Source organism: Tursiops truncatus, chromosome 14 (genome assembly GCF_011762595.2).
Source record: "Tursiops truncatus isolate mTurTru1 chromosome 14, mTurTru1.mat.Y, whole genome shotgun sequence".
In the NCBI taxonomy this organism is placed as follows: domain Eukaryota; kingdom Metazoa; phylum Chordata; class Mammalia; order Artiodactyla; family Delphinidae; genus Tursiops; species Tursiops truncatus.
Window position 1 is genome coordinate 69051795 of NC_047047.1, and position 22577 is coordinate 69074371.

Sequence of the window (22577 nt, forward strand, 5' to 3'; positions counted from 1 at the left end):
GCTCATAATTAATCATTACTACCAACATGTTAACTGAAATTAAAGATATGAGAACTCAGAAATGAAATTTTGTTAACATCCAGGATTTTGGTATGAAGGCTGCATGCTGCGTATGTGATCAAAAAGAAATACAAATAATTTGATTTAGGTTGGAATACATTTAATTGGTCTTATTTTTTTCACTAATTCCAAAGTCATTTGAAAAAGTAATTCTTATATATCTTTTTAAAACACCCTTTAGGGTTTTTTTTTTTTTTAACTATAACTATAGAAATAACTAACAAGGATACTTTTTTCCTGAAATATGACTATGAAAACTAAAGCTTTGTGTCATTTCAAGAATGTACTCTTTTCTTTATTGTTCATGTTTTTATAAATTTATTTATTTTACTTATTTATTATTTTTGGCTGCATTGGATCTTCATTGCTGTGCATGTGTGGGATTTCCCCAGTTGCGGCGAGCGGGGGCTACTCTTCGTTGCGGTGCGCGGGCTTCTCATTGCGGTGGCTTCTCTTGTTGCGGAGCATGGGCTCTAGGCAAGTGGGCTTCAGTAATTGTGACACATGGGTTCAGTAGTTATGGCTCATGGGCTCTAGAGCACAGGCTCAGTAATTGTGGCACATGGGCTTATTTGCTCTGCGGCATGTGGGATCTTCCTGGACCAGGGTTCGAACCCATGTCCCCTGCATTGGCAGGCAGATTCTTAACCACAGAGCCACCAGGGAAGCCCAGTTCATATGGTTTTAATATTTGCTTATTAGGTAAGTAGTTTAGTATCTTTGCTTAGAACTAAAATTTCGTCTTTATGAACTAAGCAGCCCATGGCAGGTTTTAGGAAAAACTATGAGGTTTGTCTTTAGCAGACTAGAGGTGTGTTTCTCCTTTTTGTGCCTTACTTTCCCCCAGTTTTCTTCCTTCCTTCCTTCCTTCCTTTTTTCTTTTGGCTGCGGCATGTGACTTGCAGGATCTCAGTTCCCTGATCAGCGATTGAACCTGGGCCATGGCAGTGAAAGTGCTGAGTCCTAACCAGTAGACCACCCGGGAACTCCCCTGCCCCAATTTTCTTATATTCTATTTTCTGATTCCTTGGGCACACGGCGTTTCTAGCTCTTTTACCGCCTTTCAATTTTGTTAAAACCCTTTCTCTATTCCAGACTTTTTTTTTTTTTTTTGGCTGCGTTGGGTCTTTGTTGCTGTGCACGGGCTTTCTCTAGTTGCGGCGAGTGGGGGCTACTCTTCGTTGCGGTGTGCGGGCTTCTCATTGCGGTGGCTTCTCGTTGCGGAGCACGGGCTCTAGGCGCATGGGCTTCAGTAGTTGTGGCACACGGTCTCAGTATTTGTGGCTCGTGGGCTCTAGAGCACAGGCTCAGCAGTTGTGGCGCATGGCCGTAGTTGCTCTGCGGCATGTGGGATCCTCCCGGACCAGGGCTCGAACCCGTGTCCCCTGCATTGGCAGGCAGATTCTTAACCACTGCACCACCAGGGAAGTCCCTCTATTCCAGATTTAAAATGTTGTAAATGATTGATAAAAAAGTATTTTCTCTTCTTCCAGCTCTATATTTTTATACTTTTAAATAAATCAGAAAAACTGTAAATTAAGGAAAAAGAGTCTTGCCAATAGAATTCTAGTCTAGGCATCATTCAAGAGGGTAGTTACATAATAATATCAATAATAATAATAATAGCAGCTAACATTTATTAGGCTCTTGTTTTGTGCCAGGCATTGTGCTAAATGCTTTACATAATTTATTTAACAGTTACCGCAGGGGATTCCTGGTTAGGACTATGCGCTTCCACTGCAGGGGGCCTGTGTTTGATCCCTGGTTGGGGAACTAAGATCCCGCAAGCTGCCAGTCAAAATCAAAAACACCAGTTACCACAGCCCTGGGAGGTTGTATTTGCTATTCAGAACTCTGTAGTAATGGAGTGCAGTCACTGAATATTTTTTATTGGAACGTAGAGAACTTTTTCAGATTTGTAAAATCAAACAAACAAACCAAAAAACCCAATCTCTAGGGCTTTACCAATGTTTACTTTCCCTGGCTTTTTTTTTTTTTTTTTTTTAATCTGAAAGAGAAGAGAAAAGAAAAGAAGTATTAGGGGAAGGATAGTTGAGAATTTTCCTGAAATAAGCAAGGAAGTTAGTTCTCTTATAGGGGAGTTTGATTAGTTCCAGTTAAGAACGTGTTAGTGACAAGCACAGTGATCTCTGACTTCTAAATTTAAGGAGCATCCGGAGAAAAACTGACAGGAGTTTTGCTGGCAGAAAATGAACTTACACAAGAAGTTTTGACACCTAGGTGCTTTGAAGTAACTGAGAGCTGGAAGTTAAGACATTAACAAAAAGATTCAGGGGAAGTGAGGGTTACTTAACACTTAGGTGTAGTATAGAGACTTTCTGGAAACATTTCTAGAGCCTGCTTTCTTTCCTTTAGTCTTTACTGTGGGATTTACTTAACTTCTGCCTGCAGACTTAGTCTAGCTCTGGAACACATTGCTTCCCTGACAGGGCTAATGAGGGTCCAGACGTTTTGCTGCACTAGCCTCCTGACCCTGTTTAACTGTGACCTAAGGTCTGCGCAGCACCAGGGCTTGGGGACCTGTATTCTTTCCTGAGTCCTGGAGTCGTCGTGTTTGCCCTGGAGGGGGTGATGTGGCACAGTGGAAAGAGAATAGGCTTTATGTCAGATTGGTTGCCTACTCCACGAATTACTAGCTTTGGAATGTTAGGCCAAGTTAACTAACCACTTAGGCTCTAAATTTCCTCATCTGATTCTGCCATTCACATTCCTTATTTGCTCCTCAAGCCTAGCACAGTCTCATCTTTTCATTCTAGTTTTTTTTAAGAGTAATGGTTTCCAAAGTGGGAGGCGTGCAAAATGATCTTCTAGGCAGGGTATAACAAGAAAAAAAATGGGCAATTAACTTTACTAATATTTAAATCATAGTTTGACACTTTACTCCGTCTGTATGTCTGATGATATACATCAGGTACGGAAAGTGAGGTAACCTGAAGGGAGGATCATGGGCACGCCACAACCTGGAGGGGCCGACAGTGTGAGCCACCTTATTTGTTTGCTTACATTCTATTTGGACATACTACAGTTAACCTCTACCTGGTCTAGGGATCTTTCGGATTATATTATCTGATTTGCATGAAATGAAGCTTGCTGAATGAATAGACAAAGGGCTTAAAAAGATTCCTGCAAAGAATCTGCGGATTGAAGTTTCAGATTCAACTGAAGACTGAAGTGCTAATGCAAGGACACATGAACAGCAGGAAACAAACGGAGCTGGTACTTCTATTTATATTAGGAGCTTGTTTTCAGTCACATGCAAAGTACAAAACAATAATGGTCTTAGCAGATTGAAAAGGAATCACTAAAAAAACCCCCCAAAAAACCCTTAACATTGTTAAAAATACTATTTGATGTATGGGTTTATATATACCATTGAGTATATTGTGCCTTAAGGTATTTGCTTAATGATATTATGAGGCTAATATGGTCAGTTGAGGTATTTTAAAATGAAGCATTCCGAATATGAAGACAAACTTACTGAGCTTTTTTCAGTGATGATTATAGTTGTGTGCTAATTACTATCTTTTATTTTTTTTGCCTGCATCAGGTCTTGGTTGCGGCATGCGGGCTCTTCGTTGTGGCGTGCGGATTTCTCTCTAGTTGTGGCTCAAGGGTTTCTCTCTAGTTGTGGCACGCGGGCTCCAGAGCATGTGGGCTCTGTAGTTTGAGGCACTTGGGCTCTAGGTGAGGCGCGCGGCTTAGTTTCCCCAAGGCATGTGGGATCTTAGTTCCCCGACCAGGGATCAAACCCATGCCCCCTGCATTGGAAGGCGGATTCTTTACCACTGGACTACCAGAGAGGTCCCTGATTAATGTCTTAAAATTTTATTAACTTAATGATATATTTTTGGAAATTTCTTTGGAGATTTCTTACTTCAGGAGTAAAAGACAAAAAGCCATAAACTTTTCTTCTTCCCGTTTTAGTAAAACTGGCTGAAATAATACATAGACAAAAATAACAATTTTAGTTTGGTGACAAACTAAAAATCCATCCTTTGTTAGCAATACTGTTGGGATACTCGTAGAAGACATTGCTGAGGTTTTGAAATAATAAATATTATACCAAGTTATGGAGTTTGTGAGCGTTTCTGTATATTTCGATAAAAGTTCAGAGGTTATGGTTTTTGGTGTAGTCCATTTTAATAACAAAAGGTATAGAGACCTGCCTCTTTAACCCTCCAGACCACTAAAGGAAAAGTTTACCAGAGAATATACTCTAATGACTTAAAATTTTATTATGAAATAGGGCATATAAAGCATAAAGAATAGTACAGTGTACCCACAGCCCTGCCTAATAAATAAATCATAGCTAATAGAGTTGGTATTCCTCTGCAGTCACATTATTCTACTTCCACCTCCAGAGGACTTTGCTTTTCTGAATTTGGTGATGCATGTTTTATGTGCACTTGTAAAGAATTTGTATTTTGTCATTATTGGGTGGGTTGTTCCACAAATGTCAATTAGATCTAGTTGGCTGATGGTGAAGTTGAGTCCTTCCATATTCATCTCGACTTTCTACGTGTATTGAGCATAGAAGAGTGTTGAAGTCTCCAAGTATAAGTGGATTTGTCTCTTTCTCCTTTCAGTTCTATCAATTTTTGCTTATTTTAAAGTACTGTGGTTAGGTACAGAGACATTTAAGATTATGTCTTATTAAATAATTCTGTATGTTAGAGGCCCAACAATACAATTTTATTGTTTTATCTATATTGTATTGTTTTATCTATATTGTATTAAAAAGCAATTGTTTTTTAAGTCAGTTAAGAGAATAAAGGAGAAGAAATATGTAATTGTACTGTCTTTAAAAAACTGAACTTTACTTTTTTAGAACAGTTTTAGATTTACTGAAAAATTGAACAATAATAGTTTCTGTATGTATCCTACACCCTGTTACCTCTGTTATTAGCATCTTACATTAGTATGGTTCATTTCTTGCAGTTAATGAACCAGTGATGATACATCATTATTAACTAAAATCCATACTTTCTTCAGATTTCCTTAGCGTTTACCTAATGGCCTTTTTCTGTTCCAGAATCCCATCTAGGATACCACATTACATTTAGTTGTCCTCTCCTTAGACTTCTCTTGGGTTTGTCGGTTTCTTGGCTTTTTCTGGTCAAGTTTTTGATGAAACTTGACACTTCTGAGGAGTATTGGTCAGGTATTTTGTAAATTCCCCTCAATTGAGATTTGCCTGATGTTTTCCTCATGATTAGACTGGGTTTATGGGTTTTGGAGGGGAAGACCACAGAGGTAAAATGCCATTTTCATCACATCGTGTCAAGGGTCCATACTGTCAGCATAATTTATCACTGTTGGTGTTGTACTTGATCACCTAGCTGAGGTAGTGTTTATCAGGTTTCTCCACTGTCAAGTTATTTCCCCCTCCCCCTTCACCTCTTTGGAAGGAAGTCACTGTGTGCAGCTCACACTTAAGGAGGGAGGAGTTATGTTCCACCTTCTTCAGGGCAGAGTCTCCATGTCAATTATTTGGAATTTTTCTGTACAGGATATTTGTCGATTCTTCATTCTCATGTATCAGTATCAACTTAAGGATATTTAATACTTTATTTTGTTGCTGAAATTTTTCCAACTTTGGCCATTGGGAGCTCTTTCAGTTAGCCTCTGTGTCCCTTTGATATACCCCTATCATATGGTTTTGTTCCTCCCAGGACTTTTTTACTTTCTATAGTACAAGATGCTCCAGGCTCATTGTGTATATTTCTTGCCTCAGGCATTTCTCGGAGGAGCCCTAGTTCCTTTTATTGAAGAATGGTGGTATAAACAAAAATTTGGCCACTAAATGTGCTGAGTGCTTTGGGATACTTTTGTTTCTAGGCCCTCTCAGTTGACAGAGCAAGGACATGTATATGTGTATACTAATGCATATACACATACCTACAAATGCTTTTATATGTAACTATCCATATATCTATATTGAGTAAACCATGAAGGTATACTGATGTCTCCAATTGTAATCCATTCCATTACCACCTGGATCATTATAGCTTCTCACCTTGCTTATCTGTAACCTCACACTTCACCATCTGCCATCTGTTTACTTAATTGTTCAGTTATGCATACATGCATAGCAGTATTAGAATTCTTAACCCATAGCCTGTGGGAAACCAGAGTACAGTACTTATATATATTTTATTTTGCCTTTAGTTTTAACAGACTCTGTTCACTTCTAGAGTTACTTAGGTTACTATACTTTCCCCCCACCGTTCAGTGAGGCTGTTTCATACATTTGTAATACAGTTAGATTGTTTTGTTATATTCTCCATTTCATTCTGGGGTTCTTTGACCCCCTAAAGGATTACTATGGTGTTTTGTTTTGTTTTTTTTTTTTTTTTTTGCAGTACGCGGGCCTCTCACTGTTGTGGCCTCTCCCGTTGCGGAGCAACAGGCTCCTGACGCGCAGGCTCAGCGGCCATGGCTCACGGGCCCAGCCGCTCCGCGGCATGTGGAATCTTCCCGGACCGGGGCACGAACCTGTGTCCCCTGCATCGGCAGGCGGACTCTCAACCACTGCGCCACCAGGGAAGCCCCCCCTAAAGGATTAAAAAAAATTTTTTTTACATACATTAAGGTTCACTCTGTGTTGTAATTTTCTTTGGTTTTCACAAATGTGTGGTGTCAGTGTCCACCATTACAGTATCACACGGAAGTTTTATCACCCTCGAACTTCCCCTGTGCTTCACCTATTCATTCCTCTTCCCTTCTTCCCAAATCTCTGGCAACCACTGATTATTTTACCATCTGTATTGCTTTGTTTTTTCTAGAAGGTCATAAAATTGGAATCATATAGTATGTAGCCTTTTCAGACTGGCTTTTTTCACTTAGCAATACGCATTTAAGCTTCAGGTTTTTTCATGGCTTGATAGCTTATTTATTACTGCTGAATAATATTCCATTTATGAAAGTAGTAGTTTCTTTATCTGTTCACCTATTGAAGGGCACCTTCGTTGCTTTCAGTATTTGGCAGTTGTGAATAAAGCTGGTATAAACATTTGGGTGCAAGTTTTGTGTGAATATACATTTTCCACTTAGTTGGTTAAATACCTAGTGCAATTACTGAATTGTATGGTAAGACTATGATTAGTTTTGTAAGAGACTGCAAAACCGTTTTCCAACCAGGCTGTCTGTGCATTCCCACTAGCAATGGATGAGAGTTCCTGTTGCTCTACATTCTTGTCATCATTTGCTATTGACAGTTTTTTGGATTTTAGCTGTTCTAATAGGTGTATAGTGGTATCTTGTTGTTTTACTTTGTAATTTCCTAATGACAAATGCAGTTGAACCTCTTTTCATATGCTTACCATCCGTATAATTTCTTTGGTAAGGTATCTGTTCAGATCTTTTGATCATTAAATTTATTTATTTATTTTTTGGCTGCGTTGGGTCTTCGTTGCTGCACACGGGCTTTCTCTAGTTGCGGCTAGCGGGGGCTGCTCTTCGTTGCGGTGCACGGGCTTCTCACTGTGGTGGCTTCTCTTGTAGCGGAGCACGGGCTCTAGGTGCGCGGGCTTCAGTAGTTGTGGCACTCGGGCTGAGTAGTTGTGGCTTGAGGGCTCTAGAGCACTGGCTTAGTTGCTCCGCGGCATGTGGGATCTTCCTGCACCAGGGCTCAAATCTGTGTCCCCTGCATTGGCAGGCGGATTCTTAACCACTGCACCACCAGGGAAGCCCTGATCATTTTAAAATTGGGCTGTTTTCTTATTGTTGAGTTTTAAGAGTTCTTTTCATAATTTGAATACAAGTTCTTCATCAGATATGTGTTTTGAAAATATTTCTTTCACTCTGGGGCTTGTCTTTTCATTCTGTTCATAGTATCTTTTGCAGAGCAGTTAATTTTGATAAGATGCAGCTTATCAATTTTTCCTTTCATGAATCGTGCATTTTTTCAGTTTGACCTTGGGCTTGGGTCATTAAATAATCTTTTCTAGGAACCTAACAGTTTCAGCTCCTTTCAGATGGAAGAAACTTTGCTTACATTCTCATAGCTAGGACTCTCGTCTTCTTTCATTTTGTAGACTAAAGCTGTACTCTGGTTCTTCTTCGTTTTTTTAATTTTACTTTAAAGATGTTAACTGTTGCATTGTTCGCAGAAGTAGATAGTTGGAAATAATTGTCAACAGTCAAGACTTGGATGAATGATCGTGATAAAATTCCATTCTGTCATTCAGAATTGTGGTTTTGAAAAGTATTCAGTGACATGGAAAGGTGTTCAAATATATTGTTAAAGTTTTCCCCCACCTTTTTTGAGCTATAATGACAAATAAAATTGTATATGTTTAAAGTGTACAACATAATTTGATAAATGTATACCTTGTGCAGTGATTACTGCAATTAAGTTAATTAGCTCATTCTTTTTTGTGTGTGGCGGTGGTGGTTTAAGATCTACTCTCTTAGCAAATTTCAGATATACAGTAGAGTATTATCAACTACAGTCACCATGCTGTGCATTTGATCCCCAGGATTTATTCATCTTGTAACTGAAAGTTTGTATGCTTTGTATTTCCCCATTTCTCCCACCCCCCAGCCCCTGGCAGCTACCAATCTACTCTGCTTCTGTGATGTTTGACTTTTTTTTTGGTATTATTAGATTCCACATATGAGTGAGATTACATAGTATTTGTCTTTTCTCTGTCTGGCTTATTTCACTTTGTGTTCTGATATTTTTAATTGGGTGGAATGAAGCCCCTAAGTAGGGTGATCAGGATCCTGTGAAGATCAAACATGTTTGAATAAATGTACCTAGTAGATTTCACAGGATGAACCACAGGAAGAAGGGGTTGCAGAGTCCTGAGATCAAGGCGTCAGAGAATTTTATTTGTACATTCATGTGGACAAAGATTTTTGGCAGTTGAAATGGGAAAAAAAGGTGGATGTGAGAGTGATTATGAGGAAGGAAATGGCAGTGTTTGAAATCAGAGTTAGTATGTGAAGTGAATGATAAGGAGGTGTTGGTTACTTCTAGATTATGAGGCTCAGAAAAGGCAAAGTGCCAGGAGTCCAAGTGGAAGGAAGAAGAGACATGTGTTTACATTCATGTAACTGTTGATCTTTAAAGTTGTATCAGGAAGACAAGGACGTAATCAGGTGTGGTAGTAGGGTCAGATCTTTGTTGAGTGTGGACTGTTAAAATCATAATTACAAAGATGGAGGTATGAGGATCCATGGAGCACTGAAATGGAGTCATGCTGAGGCCTGGGGAAATCATTTATAGTAATCTTAATTTATGTGTACCCCATACATTTGGATTTTATGAAATCTGAACTATAAGCTTGGTTGAAATGAAAAGACTTAATATTTTAGTTTGAGTTCTATCAGAAGCTGACTCTTAGACAAGGATTTGCGTGCAAGTATTTTGTTTTGGAGGTTACCTCTGCAAACATCAGCAGGGGACCGGGAGGTGAGATGGGGAAGGGAAGTTAGCAGATAAGGGTTTTGTTATCAAGCAAGTTACCACTGTGGGTGACAGCAGCTTATTCCCACTGGGGAACTCTAGGAGCCTGTGTAAAACATGTCCTCAGATTTATACCCTTTTAGGAGGCAAGGTAGGTAGAGTATATACCAACTAAGTCAGTCATTGGTTAAGACTGTTTCTAGGGAGTGGTAAATTTATAGCATTTCAGGCCTGACATGCAAGGAACAAAATGGACTTCAGAGGTCAGAGAAAGCCTCGTTTCTCTGTTTAAACAGACAAACAAACAAAATGCAGATGCTGTCAGTCAGTATAGAAGGATTCAGTAAAGGCCAGGAGATATGGGGAAGGAGAACACCCTATTAACTGTTTCCTTAATACTTGCTCTGCAGTTCCAGCATCTCCAGTTCATCTTCTCTAGGCCACCAAAACCCGCATGCCCAGCTTAAATGAGCCAGTCTAGTGGCATATTAGGACTGGCGCCAGGTGTCCTTTTCAGAATATTAAATCCTGGGTCATGGGTTGAGTACCGCCATGGCAACAAACTTTGTCTTACTTTACACTTGGCTCAAGTTCAGCACTCTCAAGGTCCATTCCCAGGTATGTTCTTCCAGTTCCTATTAGTGCATATCGTCAGGTCCAGCAGCTGTTTTGATGAATCAGCCCTTTTCCATCCAAAGCAGGGACAGTACCTTCCCTTTCTGATGATGTAAGACTTGACCCTAGTTATTAGCGTAGAAGCAGTGAGGGAGGTAGAAACAGATCCTGAGGAGGGTCAGCATCTTTCTAGGCATGCATCTCAGATGAGAACTTTGCATAGTCTTTAGGCAGAGGAGACTGCCCTTGTAGCAAGAGCAGAGAGCCACTTCTTCAGGCCTATAGGGTTCAGGGGAATCTTGGCTGGACTATGAATTCAGTCTTCTTTGTTAAGCTGCCTACTTTCATACACAGAATTTGAGCCTGATTTTTAGCACAATCTGCTCTCAAGTTGTGGGAGCTGAGGGTTCCTTAAAAAGTGCTGCCATGGAGGTCTCTGGCTCTCATAGCATGCTCTGAGTTGGTACTTGGCTGATTTAAGCCTTGACATTTTCTTTCTTCTGTGCATCCGTCCTACTTAACAAAAGCTCAACCATTTAATTGTCTTTAAAATTCCCGGTCCTCCTGTCTCTCTCAAATGCTAAAGCTATTGTATAAGCCAATTATCTTCTTCTACCTGTGTCCCGTACTAGCTCCACCACTTCATGAGTCTTAGTACTATCCATGCAGCAGCACACCAGGGGTTCTCACCAAGCTACTTACTACCAGCACTGGGATCCTTGTCATCTGTTGGCGAGTGATCCACTTACAGAATTCATCTTGAAGGACTGTTTTACAGGATCAAATCTGTCTTATTTTGGGTTACCCTAGAAGCAAATGCTCTATAAGGGCTCAAATGCAAATTAAAAAAAAATTTTTTTTTTTTTAAGATCCTAGGAAATACTGGTAGAAGAGTGGAGAAGTAAGACAGAGAAGAAAGTAGCTAATAAAGGATTTCTTATCAGGCACCATGGGAAAGCCAGACGTGTAGTAATGCAGTATTAATTACTATTGCTTTAGGTTGGGTTGGCATGCTTTTACTTAAAGGACCAGATGGTAATTATTTTAGACGTTGCATGCCAGATGCTCTCTGTTGAAAACACTCGACTCTGCCGTTGTAGCATGAGAGCATCCTTAGACAATACATAAATGAATAGGTTTGGCTGTGTTCCAGTAAAACTTCATTTGCAAAAACAGGTGGCAGGTCAGATCTGGTCCAGGTACTATAGTTTCTCTAGCGTGCTCTCTTGCTTCCAGTGCCACAGTAATCACACATGCAGATGTGGCCTCTGAAGTGGCATCGGCAGTACTTGTAGTTTCGTGGTCATCCAGATGATCTAAAATATGTTTATGTTAATTTTTTTGAAGATTAATCTGGAAATAAAGACAAAATTTAGAAAACTGTAATGAAAAACTTAGGGATCTCCAGGAATTCATAATTCTACTTTGAGAAAAAGTGATTTAAAGAAATAGCAAAAGTAGAAGTATATAATAAATGATATATATTATAAAGGACATTATGATTCTCTGTTTTAATCTGTGTTTAGCATTTAAAATTTGTATTACCCAGTGGGAGACCAAGTTTGGGGACAGGGAGGAGGCTTTTGAATATCTTCGTTTCATTATAATTATAGGCTCCTGGTACCAACTCTTGTTTTTTTCTCTAGGACCGACATTTCATTAGATGTTTGCTGTTTCTGGTTGCTTTTTCTTTGGCTTACTTTCTTTCCGTTTAAAACTGTTTTCTCTTGGGGGCAAATTGTTAGGTAACCATCATGTACATTGAAGCCTATTTGGTAACATTTCAGTGATCTAGGAAAGGGATAGTTTTTTTTGGCCGTACACGGGCCTCTCACTGTTGTGGCCTCTCCCGTTGCGGAGCACAGGCTCCGGACGCGCAGGCTCAGCGGCCATGGCTCACGGGCCCAGCCGCTACGCAGCATGTGGGAACTTCCCAGACCGGGGCACGAACCCATGTCCCCTGCATCGGCAGGTGGACTCTCAACCACTGCGCCACCAGGGAAGCCCGGAAAGGGATAGTTTTAATGATCAAAATATTAATTGCAGAATGGTAAGGAATATATTTACATTATAAATTTTCTTTAGGATATATTTATAACTAAACTTTCAGCAGGCACTTTGCTTTAATAGATATGTAATTTGTGTAGTCACCATTTAATTCGTGATTCTGACGTATTCGACAATGTTATATAAATCACTCCATGATTTACAGCAGTTTAATCTTCTTAGGGATATTTAGCTTATGCTATTTGTTTAGATATTTTTTTCTTCATAGAGTAAGGCGAAGTTTGGCTGAGATGTCACAGATTTTGCATCAGTAGGGTCCATGCAATGGGCTATTGTGTTCTAGCTTTTTAAGCATAAAGATTTGAAAATATGCATCTAGAGGCAAAAATTATGAAAGAAGTTTAATGAAAGGGTTGGGATTCTACTCTACCGCTTCTGAGTTGTGTGTCCTTGAGCAAGTTAGTGTTCTTTTCTAGGCATCTGTTTCCTAATCTGTAAAATGGGGATAATAATAATGCCAGCACCCAGACTTGTTGGGAGGATTAAATGAGATAATGCATGGAAAGAGTTTTTTCTTAAACAAAGTGACTGGCATAGCCAAAGTCATGTGATTAAAAACTTACATTTAGGAGTTCTTTGAGTTTGTGGATGAATACCTTTTTTGTTTAATACTTTTTAATATAAAAATAAAAGATTCTATTTATACTTTTTATGTATAAGCTAATTATCCTGATGTTCCTTATTATAGACTTTCATTATAATTATTACCTAAATCATCTTTAGTAACATGTTTATCTATGTAAAGCAGTAGGAATATGGGGAAGATGTCTCAACTAATCCAGGACTCTGCAGAGAAAACAAAGTTAGAAATAAGACGTGGCCCCATATTTTCAGCACAGGAAGCAAGTGTATGAGCTCATTTAAGTATTGACTTTATAATATTTTAGAAGCTATCAAATAAAGGGACAACAGTTTGTTTTTTTCTGTATCAGGCTTCTACTTTATTTTTACTGATATCCTTTTAATGTATGCATACACAGCTTGGTTTCTTGTACCTCTTCACAACAGACTGATAAGCACTTGGTGGAATTGTCAAATTACACATTGGTTTATTGTATCCTTCTTTGTCTCTAGGATGATTGAGGAAAGTGGGAACAAGCGGAAGACCATGGCAGAGAAGAGGCAGCTGTTCATAGAAATGCGTGAGTCCTGAGTGCTTCTGGAATCCTGTTTGTATGTGTGGGAATGTTTTTTTTTTTTCCCCGATCAAGTCATAGCATTAATCATAAGTTTTATGTTACAAGCTTTAGAAAGGGAAGAATGGGAGTTAAAGAATCGTGCAGTTGGAGGACACCAAGCCAGAGCATATATTTTAATTGAATTGACTTGAATTGCTTTCTTCAAGGTCATAAATAAAAAGGCAGAAATGTTACCTAAAATATCTGTGAGTTTAAGGCATGCCAGTCAATTTAGACTTCTTGCTGTAACTCCATTGTTACCATGAGATTGCAGGTGGTGATAGATAATTAATACATTATATTGTGTAAATTACCTTACACTAGATAAAGATTCTAAGGTAGCGAGGACTAAGTGTTAGGAAACACTTAGAACTGTAGGAAAAAGTAAAAGCAGGAATGTGTACTTTGGTATATTACTTTACTATATACCCTTTGAAATCTTCTGTTAAAAAATTCTTATATTGATGTATTCTTATTTATTCTCATATATTCCTATATTCTTGTATGTTTCTTATATGAAACTCAAAGAAAAAGATGGCCAGGAAGAGTAGGCAGTTCCCAGTATTTGAAGGATTGTTTTGTTTTGCGATTGCTTGTCTGTGTGACCTTGACCAGTGCGTTCACACTTGGTGGACCTCAAATTCCTTAGCCAGGAAATCAGGTTATTAGTTTGTACCAATGATTGTGAAACCTTTTAAAAGCACTGTGCTCCTTACAAGGACCTTCAACATGAGTGTCATAAAATTCGTTCTGCTTGGCTGAAGCCGGGGGGGGGGGGGGGGGGGGGGGGGGGGGGGGGGGGTGGGGGGGGTGGGGGGGGGGGAAGTAGGAGTCAGCTTGAGATGGCCCCTGAGGCAGTTGCAGAATTCTAGAATTCTACCTACCACAGAGTGAAAATCAGCAGATCAAGTCTCAGAAGACCCTTCCAACTATCAAGCTATTTTAAGTCTTTAGAGTCTTAGTAATGGGAGGCAGAGTTTGACTCAACTCAGACCTACGTTGTCCTGCCAGGCATAGCCTAGATAACTGTTCGTTAAAGGAGGAAAAGAAATTTTTGGCATTGGTTAGGCAGTCGGTCTGGGTGACCTTTAAGGACTTTTGTAGCTCTGAGTCGCTAACTGCTAGTCATCTAAGCCAGACAGCTTGGAGTCACTTCTCTCCACCTCACCTTTCACCTCCAAGGAAATGGCAAAGTGCAGCTGAGTGTTCCCTCAAAAGTGAGTCTTGAATCTGTCTGTTCCTCATACCATGATGGTGTTGAATCCAGGCTCTGCAGTCAGACTGCCTGGGTTTGGATCTAGGCTCCCTCACTTCCTGGCTGTATAACCTTGGGCAAGTTACTTTCTCTCTCTGTGCTACAGTTTCTTCATCCATAAAATGGGAATTGTACCTACTTCATAGAACTATCATGAAGATTAAATGAGATAGTGTGACTAAAGCACTTAGCACATTCCTTTCCCAGATAAGTAGTTATTTAATGTGGCTAGCTGTGTTTTTTTTTAATTCCTCTTTTTTTTAATTGTGGTAAAATATACATAAATCATATTTATTTTAACCATTTATAAATATGCAGTTCAGTGGCATTAAGCTGTGTTTATTATTAATATTTTTATCCTTGTTACTTTTCTAAACTAAAACAGTTGGTTTCTGATCCTTTCCTTCAGTCTTGGCACTCTCAAATCGGTGATCTCTGATGCTGCCAGATTGAACCCAGATTTATTCTAGGTTACTTCCTTCTTAAAACCCTTCAGGCTCGTCATCACGGTCCTGAGAAAGCCCAAGCTCCACAGTGTGCCAGATGAGGCCCTTCTGGACTCTTTTTCTTGGTTCCCAGTTTCCATCACATGCCTTGTGTGTCATTTCCCAGCAGTTCTGAACTGGCTTTCCCCAAGATAGATCGTGTTTTCCATATCCCTGTGCTGTTGCTAATGGGGTTGCCTTCACCTTCATCTGGCTTGTTGTTCCTGCCTACCCTTCCAGACTCAGCAAAAGGACCATCTTTTCATTTAATTTTTAACACATTTACTGAGAATCTGTTACATTCCGGGCACCATTCTAGGTGCTAGGATTATAGGGGAGAACAAAACACAGTCCCTGACTTCACTCATACCACTTACATTTTAAAAGGGAAACCGACAAATATGGAAACCAAATAAATAATAATTCCTCATACTAAGAATTACCTGGGGTGCACTCACATGGGCATGTGAGAGAGCATGACTGGGGTAGATATTTGAAGTAGAAATTGGGTATTCTGCAAAGAATTGGGTTTACTACTTAGTGAATGTTATCACTGACACAATAACTTCATATAAATTACCATTCTCTGTAGCAAACTCAAGGATATGAACAGTCTGGGAGATGTTTGGTGGGTATGGCTTCTTGAGCCTCCGCTATTTCTTCACAGGAGGTATTGCATTGGTGGCAATGGTATCTGCTGTGGGAAGCCCCACTCTCATTTCCAGCATCACCCCAAATCTGCGTTATAATTACTTTCTGAGGATGCAGAAATCACCATTTGCCAGCCTTATGACTTGGCCCTGTCATCTAGGTATTGGGTTGATTTTAGTATGTCAGTTTTGAATCCAATGATCTTTCTCCACTCTTTCATTAGTATTAATGGTTAGTTTAGACTTCTGCTTAGGTAGGTAACTACATGTACATCATTTTTTAAAAAGACTTTATTTGTTTAGAGCAGTTTTAGGTTCATAGCCAAATGAAAGAGGAAGGAACAGAGCTATCTCATATATACCCCCTGCCCTGGCACATGCATTGTCTCCCCCACTATTAGCACCCACACCAGAGTGGCACGTCCATTACAACTGATGGACCTACACTGACACATCATAATCACTCAAAGTCTATGGTTTACATTAGGGTTCATTCTTGGTGATGTACATTCTATGGAACTGCATTATTTTTAAAGAAAGGCCATTTTGACTCTTATTTTTGCAATCCTTATACCTCTTTTTCATGACCTACTGTACTGGTTAGGACCTCAGATATTGTATTTAAGAGTTGGGAAGATAGCAGGCATTCTTGTCTTGTTTTTGACTTGAATGGGAATGGATGTAATATTTCACTATTAAAATGATATTTGTTGTAGGTTTTGTACCCTTCACCAGGTGAAAGATCTACTTTTCTGTCCTAATTTACCAAGAGTTATTACTGTTATTTTCTTTAAATCACGAATGAGTATAGAATTTTATCAGTTGTTTTCTGCTTCTCTTGAGATGATACAGTGACATATAATATATTTCTCCTTAACATACATAGTTCTGGGGCCAGCAGTCTTTTTCTTAAAGAGCCAGAAAGTAAATATTTTAGGATTTGCAGGCCATATGATGAGTTCTCTGTCATAGCTACTCAACTCTGCTGTTGTAGCATGAAAGCGGTCATAGGAGTTTAATAGTTTAGATAGCTTGTGTTTTTTATCTTGTGTTACCTTTACTGTTGTGCCTTTCAGTAGTATTCTTAAGCCTTTCTATTTTTAGACAGTATCTTTTAATTTCCTATTTTGAACAGTGATGAAATCAGTTTGTTCTTTCTTTGCTTAATATTTTATCTTCTGGACTCTAAGCACCATGAAAGTAAGAATCACATGTATTTATCATGGTAGCCCCAGCAATTCAATAAGTATTTATTAAAGGAGGAGTAGACTAAATTACGTACAAATAATTTGATCGTTTACGATTTTTACATGATGTAACATTACTAAGAAAAAGGAAGGGTGATAATCTCTCGACTCTGGTGCCAAAGTAAAAACTTTCTAGATGAGTCTGCAAAATACTTGATGCCAGGCCTCCATGCTCAGCGATTCCAGAATTTTTCCTTTTCCAGAATTTTGTCACTTTTATTGGTCTTCTCAAGGAACTTTGGCTTTATTGGTCCTCTCTATGTATCTTTGTTTTCTGTGTCATTATATCATGCTATTACGTGGTTTATTATTTTCTTCTTTCTACTTTAGGCAGTTGTATTTTTCTTTTTCTAATGTAGGCCATTTATTTTCAGACTTTTTTCTTTCTTATGTAAGCACTGAAGAATATACTTTTCCGTGATTTTCTATTTTTGTATTACATGTGTTCTGATATATACTATTTTCATTATCAGATCTCTGTGTTTTCTAATTTCTGTTGTAGATTAATGAGAAGTATCCTTTTAAATTCGTAAATGAATGTCTGTTTTAATAATAAAGATATTTAGCTTAATGGGATTATGGGTCAGGGAGTGAGGGATTTTCTAGAATCTTTGTATTTGTTGATATTTGTATGTTTTTCTAAATATTCCATGAGTGCTTGAAAATCATGTGTATGATTTCTGTATTATCTAGATCAAGCTCATTATGTTTTACTAAAATCTTTTTGTCTTTTCTGATTTGACTGCTTGATCTTAATTACTGGAAGATGTTAAAAATCTCTGCTTTGATCATGGATTTAAAATTTCCCCCCTGTAGTTCGGTCAGTGTTTTGAAGCTTTTGTTCTTAGATGCATATATATTAAAATGTTCTGTCTACCTGGGAAATTGAATCTTTTATTATTATATAGGTACACTTTTTTTTTCTAGTCATGCTTTTTTGCTTCAAAGTTTGTTTTGTTGTATATTAATATATCTATACCAGCTTTTTTTTTTTTTTTTTTTGCAGTACGCGGGCCTCTCACTGTTGTGGCCTCTCCCGTTGCAGAGCACAGGCTCCGGACGCGCAGGCTCAGCGGCCATGGCTCACGGGCCCAGCCGCTCTGCGGCATGTGGGTACTTCCCAGACCAGGGCACGAACCCGTGTCCCCTGCATCGGCAGGCGGACTCTTAACCATTGCACCACCAGGGAAGCCCACCAGCTTTCTTTTGATTAGCATGCCTAGTACACTAAATATCTTTTTTATTTTTAATTTATTTTTTATTCTGTTAACATCTTTATTGGAGTATAATTGCTTTACAATGGTGTGTTAGTTTCTGCTGTATAACAAAGTGAATCACCTGTACGTGTACATATATCGCCATATCTCCTCCCTGTTGCATCTCCCTCCCACCCTGCCTATCCCACCCCTCTAGGTGGTCACAAAGCACTGAGCTGATCTCCCTGTGCTATGCGGCTGCTTCCCACTAGCTATCGAATTTACATTTGGTAGTATACATATGTCCATGCCACTCTCTCACTTCGTCCCAGCTTACCCTTCCCCCTACCCCTGTCCTCAAGTCCATTCTCTATGTCTGCATCTTTATCCCTGTACTGCCCCGAGGTTCTTCAGAACAATTTTTTTTTTTTTAGATTCCATATATATGTGTTAGCATACGGTATTTGTTTTTCTTTTTCTGACTTACTTCACTCTGTATGACAGACTCTAGGTCCATCCACCTCACTACAAATAACTCAATTTCGTTTCTTTTTATGGCTGAGTAATATTCCATTGTATATATGTGCCACATCTTCTTTATCCATTCATCTGTCGATGGACACTTAGGTTGCTTCCATGTCCTGGCTATTGTAAATAGAGCTGCAATGAACATTGTGGTACATGACTGTTTTTGAATTACGGTTTTCTCAGGTTATATGCCCAGTAGTGGGATTGCTGGGTTGTATGGTAGTTCTAGTTGTAGTTTTTTAAGGAACCTCCATACTGTTCTCCATAGTGGCTGTATCAATTTACATTCCCACCAACAGTGCAAGAGGGTTCCCTGTTCTCCACACCCTCTCTAGCATTTGTTGTTTGCAGATTTTTCAGTATATATCCATTTATTCTTTAATTTTTTTCCCTGTATCCTTATGTTATATATGTATCTCTTGTAAACAGCATAAGTTAGATTATTTTAAAAAATAACCAAAACGACCATTGTGACAATTTTGGCTTTTTCACTGAAGACTTTATTTTGTTTAACCTTTTTTTTTTTTTCGGTACGCGGGGTCTCACTGTTGTGGCCTCTCCCATTGCGGAGCACAGGCTCTTGGACACGCAGGCTCAGCGGCCATGGCTCACGGGCCCAGCCGCTCCACGGCATGTGGGATCTTCCTGGACCGGGGCACGAACCCGTGTCCCCTGCATCGGCAGGTGGACTCTCAACCACTGCGCCACCAGGGAAGCCCTGTTTAACCTTTTTTATGAATACTGATATGTTTCATTTTTCTTCCATTTTATTTTGTACTTCAGTTTTGTCCTTTCTCTGTTTTTTTTTCCCTCCTTTCTTGACTTCTATTAGATGAATTGAGCTTCCCTCCATTCTACTTTTTCCCTCTACTTACTTGTGAGTTGTATGTTCTTTTTCTGTTCTTTTTGTGGTTACTCCAGAAATTTTAACATCAATTAAAATGAAGCCCAGATGGATTAAAGACCTAAATGTAAGGCCAGAAGCTATCAAACTCTTAGAGGAAAACATAGGCAGAACACTCTATGACATAAATCACAGCAAGATACTTTTTGACCCACATCCTAGAGAAATGGAAATAAAAACAAAAATAAACAAATGGGACCAAATGAAACTTCAAAGCTTTTGCACAGCAAAGGAAACCATAAACAAGACCAAAAGACAACCCTCAGAATGGGAGAAAATATTTGCAAGTGAAGCAACTGACAAAGGATTAATCTCCAAAATTTACAATTTACATGCAGCTCAATAACAAAAAACCAAACAACCCAGTCCAAAAATGGCCAGAAGACCTACATAGACATTTGTCCAAAGAAGATATACAGACTGCCAACAAACACATGAAAGAATGCTTAACATCGTTAATCATTAGAGAAATGCAAATCAAAACTACAATGAGATATCATCTCACACCAGTCAGAATGGCCATCATCAGAAAGTCTAGAAACAATAAATGCTGGAGAGGGTGTGGAGGAAAGGGAACCCTCTTGCACTGCTGGTGGGAATGTGAATTGGTACAGCCACTATGGAGAACAGTATGGAGGTTCCTTAAAAAACTACAAATAGAACTACCATATAACCCAGCAATCCCACTACTGGGCATATACCCTGATAAAACCATAATTCAAAAAGAGTCATGGGGCTTCCCTGGTGGCGCAGTGGTTGAGAGTCTGCCTGCCGATGCAGGGGACACGGGTTCGTGCCCCGGTCCGGGAAGATCACACATGCCACGGAGCGGCTGGGCCTGTGAGCCATGACCGCTGAGCCTGTGCGTCCGGAGCCTGTGCTCCGCAGTGGGAGAGGCCACAACAGTGAGAGGCCCGTGTACTGCAAAAAAAAAAAAAAAAAAGAGTCATGTACCAAAATGTTCATTGCAGCTCTATTTACAATAACTAGGAGATGGAAACAACCTAAGTGTCCATCATCGGATGAATGGATAAAGAAGATGTGGCACATATATACAATGGAATATTACTCAGCCATAAAAACAAATGAAATTGAGCTATTTGTAATGAGGTGGATGGACCTAGAGTCTGTCATACAGATTGAAGTAAGTCAGAAAGAGAAAGACAAATACCGTATGCTAACACATATATATGGAATTTAAGAAAAGAAAAACATCATGAAGAACCTAGGAGTAAGACAGGAATAAAGACACAGACCTACTAGAGAATGGACTTGAGGATATGGGGAGGGGGAAGGGTAAGCTGTGACAAAGTGAGGGAGTGATATGGACATATATACACTACCAAACGTAAAATAGATAGCTAATGGGAAGCAGCCACATGGCACAGGGAGATCAGCTCGGTGCTTTGTGACCACCTAGAGGGGTGGGATAGGGAGGGTGGGAGGGAGGGAGACGCAAGAGGGAAGAGATATGGGAACATATGTATATGTATAAATGATTCGCTTTTTTATAAAGCAGAAACTAACACACCATTGTAAAGCAATTATACTCCAATAAAGATGTAAAAAAAAAAATGAAGCCCAAATCATATCAATATTTATAACTTTGTTCAAAGTAATACAAGAATATTTTTAGGATGTATTAGAGTACCTCCTTTATGAAATATATGCTCTTTTTTGTATTATCTTTTGAACTCCACAAATTAGACTTTATTTTTATCTTGTATAATCCATTTTTGTTTTATCCAACCTATTTGGTTATCAGTTTGTTTGTTTGCCATTATTTACAAAAATTTAAATCCAGATCTTGGTGGAGCCAGGTATGTGTCACAGCCATTTCCTTTTGCGGGATTTTAAAACTTTTTTTCCTAGTTCACCCACTGAGAGAGTCACCCTTCAGTGATCTTGGTGTTATCTGTACCTTCCTCTCTGCTGGGACCTCTGGCTTCATCTTTGGTCCCTAGGGTTTTTAAGTGTACTGCCAAGAAAAAAATGAGGAAGTCATTCGTGTTCATATTTGTTGCTTATTCAGACTAATGTTTTTTTTGAAAAAATTTTTTTTCCTAATTAGAACTGCTTGTGAAAGTTTTTAGACAATTCAGACATGTTACTGTACTTACATTTATTAGATTTATAATCTCTTCTCCCCTTTCTCCTTCCTTCCTCCTCATCTCCCCAGTTAGATTCGATTTTCAGCAAAGTACATTTACTTCCTTATCCCTGTCATTCGTCTGCTGAGCACGTCCATCAAATCCTGTGGCTTCCTGGAACACAGTTTGGAGTGCTCTGCCCTACCTGAGGAAAGTTAAAAGCATCAACATGTTTACACAGGAAAAGGAACTGGCTTCCCCACTACTTTTGTCATCTCCCACCATGAGCCTTTCCTTGCTAGTGTCTGCAGCTGTATATCCTTTTGACATTCCTTTGTAAATTTTTGGGAAAAAGCCTTTTTTATATCAGACAACCCAGAACTTCCCAGTTTTCAGTTATTTATTCATTCAATAAATATTTAGGTGCTAGTTTTATTGTGTCCTACTTTGGGACATACAGTAATGAATAATACAACAGTAAAATGGTCTCTGCCTTCATGGATTTTGTTTTCCTGGAAGTGGGAACAAGGGATGATAGCAGTAGGAGCCATGATGGGGGAAGCAAGGGGGGTCCAGGAAGGAATCTGGGAGGAAGTGATGTCTTGGCTGAGTCAGCCCAATAATGTGGTGAAGGAAGGGCTGGGGCACTATCACTTACCAAGGCCCAGAGGTGACGGGACCCGGTATGTTTGGGTAACTGTAGGTAGTCCAGACTGATTGGAGTGGAGTGTGAGGTAAAATGTGAGAGGTGCATGAGCTAGACCTTTAAATTGAGTTGGGTAGTCCTGTGTTTCCCCAAACTAGCTTGATTATAAGAGTCTTTAGGGGCATTTGTTAAGAATGAAGATTCCAGCTTCCTCCCCTGGGGG

General features: G+C 39.3%; 1 protein-coding gene across 19 annotated transcripts in view; it reads left to right on the forward strand.

The window, feature by feature from the left end:
- DTNB (dystrobrevin beta) overlaps nt 1-22577 on the forward strand; it is a 241396-nt gene that overhangs the window by 9469 nt on the left and 209350 nt on the right. For 18 of the 19 annotated variants that reach the window (XR_012325780.1, XR_002177905.3, XR_012325781.1 and 15 more), the window contains exon 2: nt 13250-13317. Coding sequence is in view for 16 of the 19 variants with exons in the window: in XM_073791536.1 (XP_073647637.1) it covers nt 13251-13317 (67 nt within the window). In the remaining 3 variants the exon portion in view is untranslated. Of the gene's footprint in view, nt 1-13249; nt 13318-17996; nt 18100-22577 lie in introns of those variants that run through there. The other variant, XM_073791537.1, reaches the window with a different exon arrangement.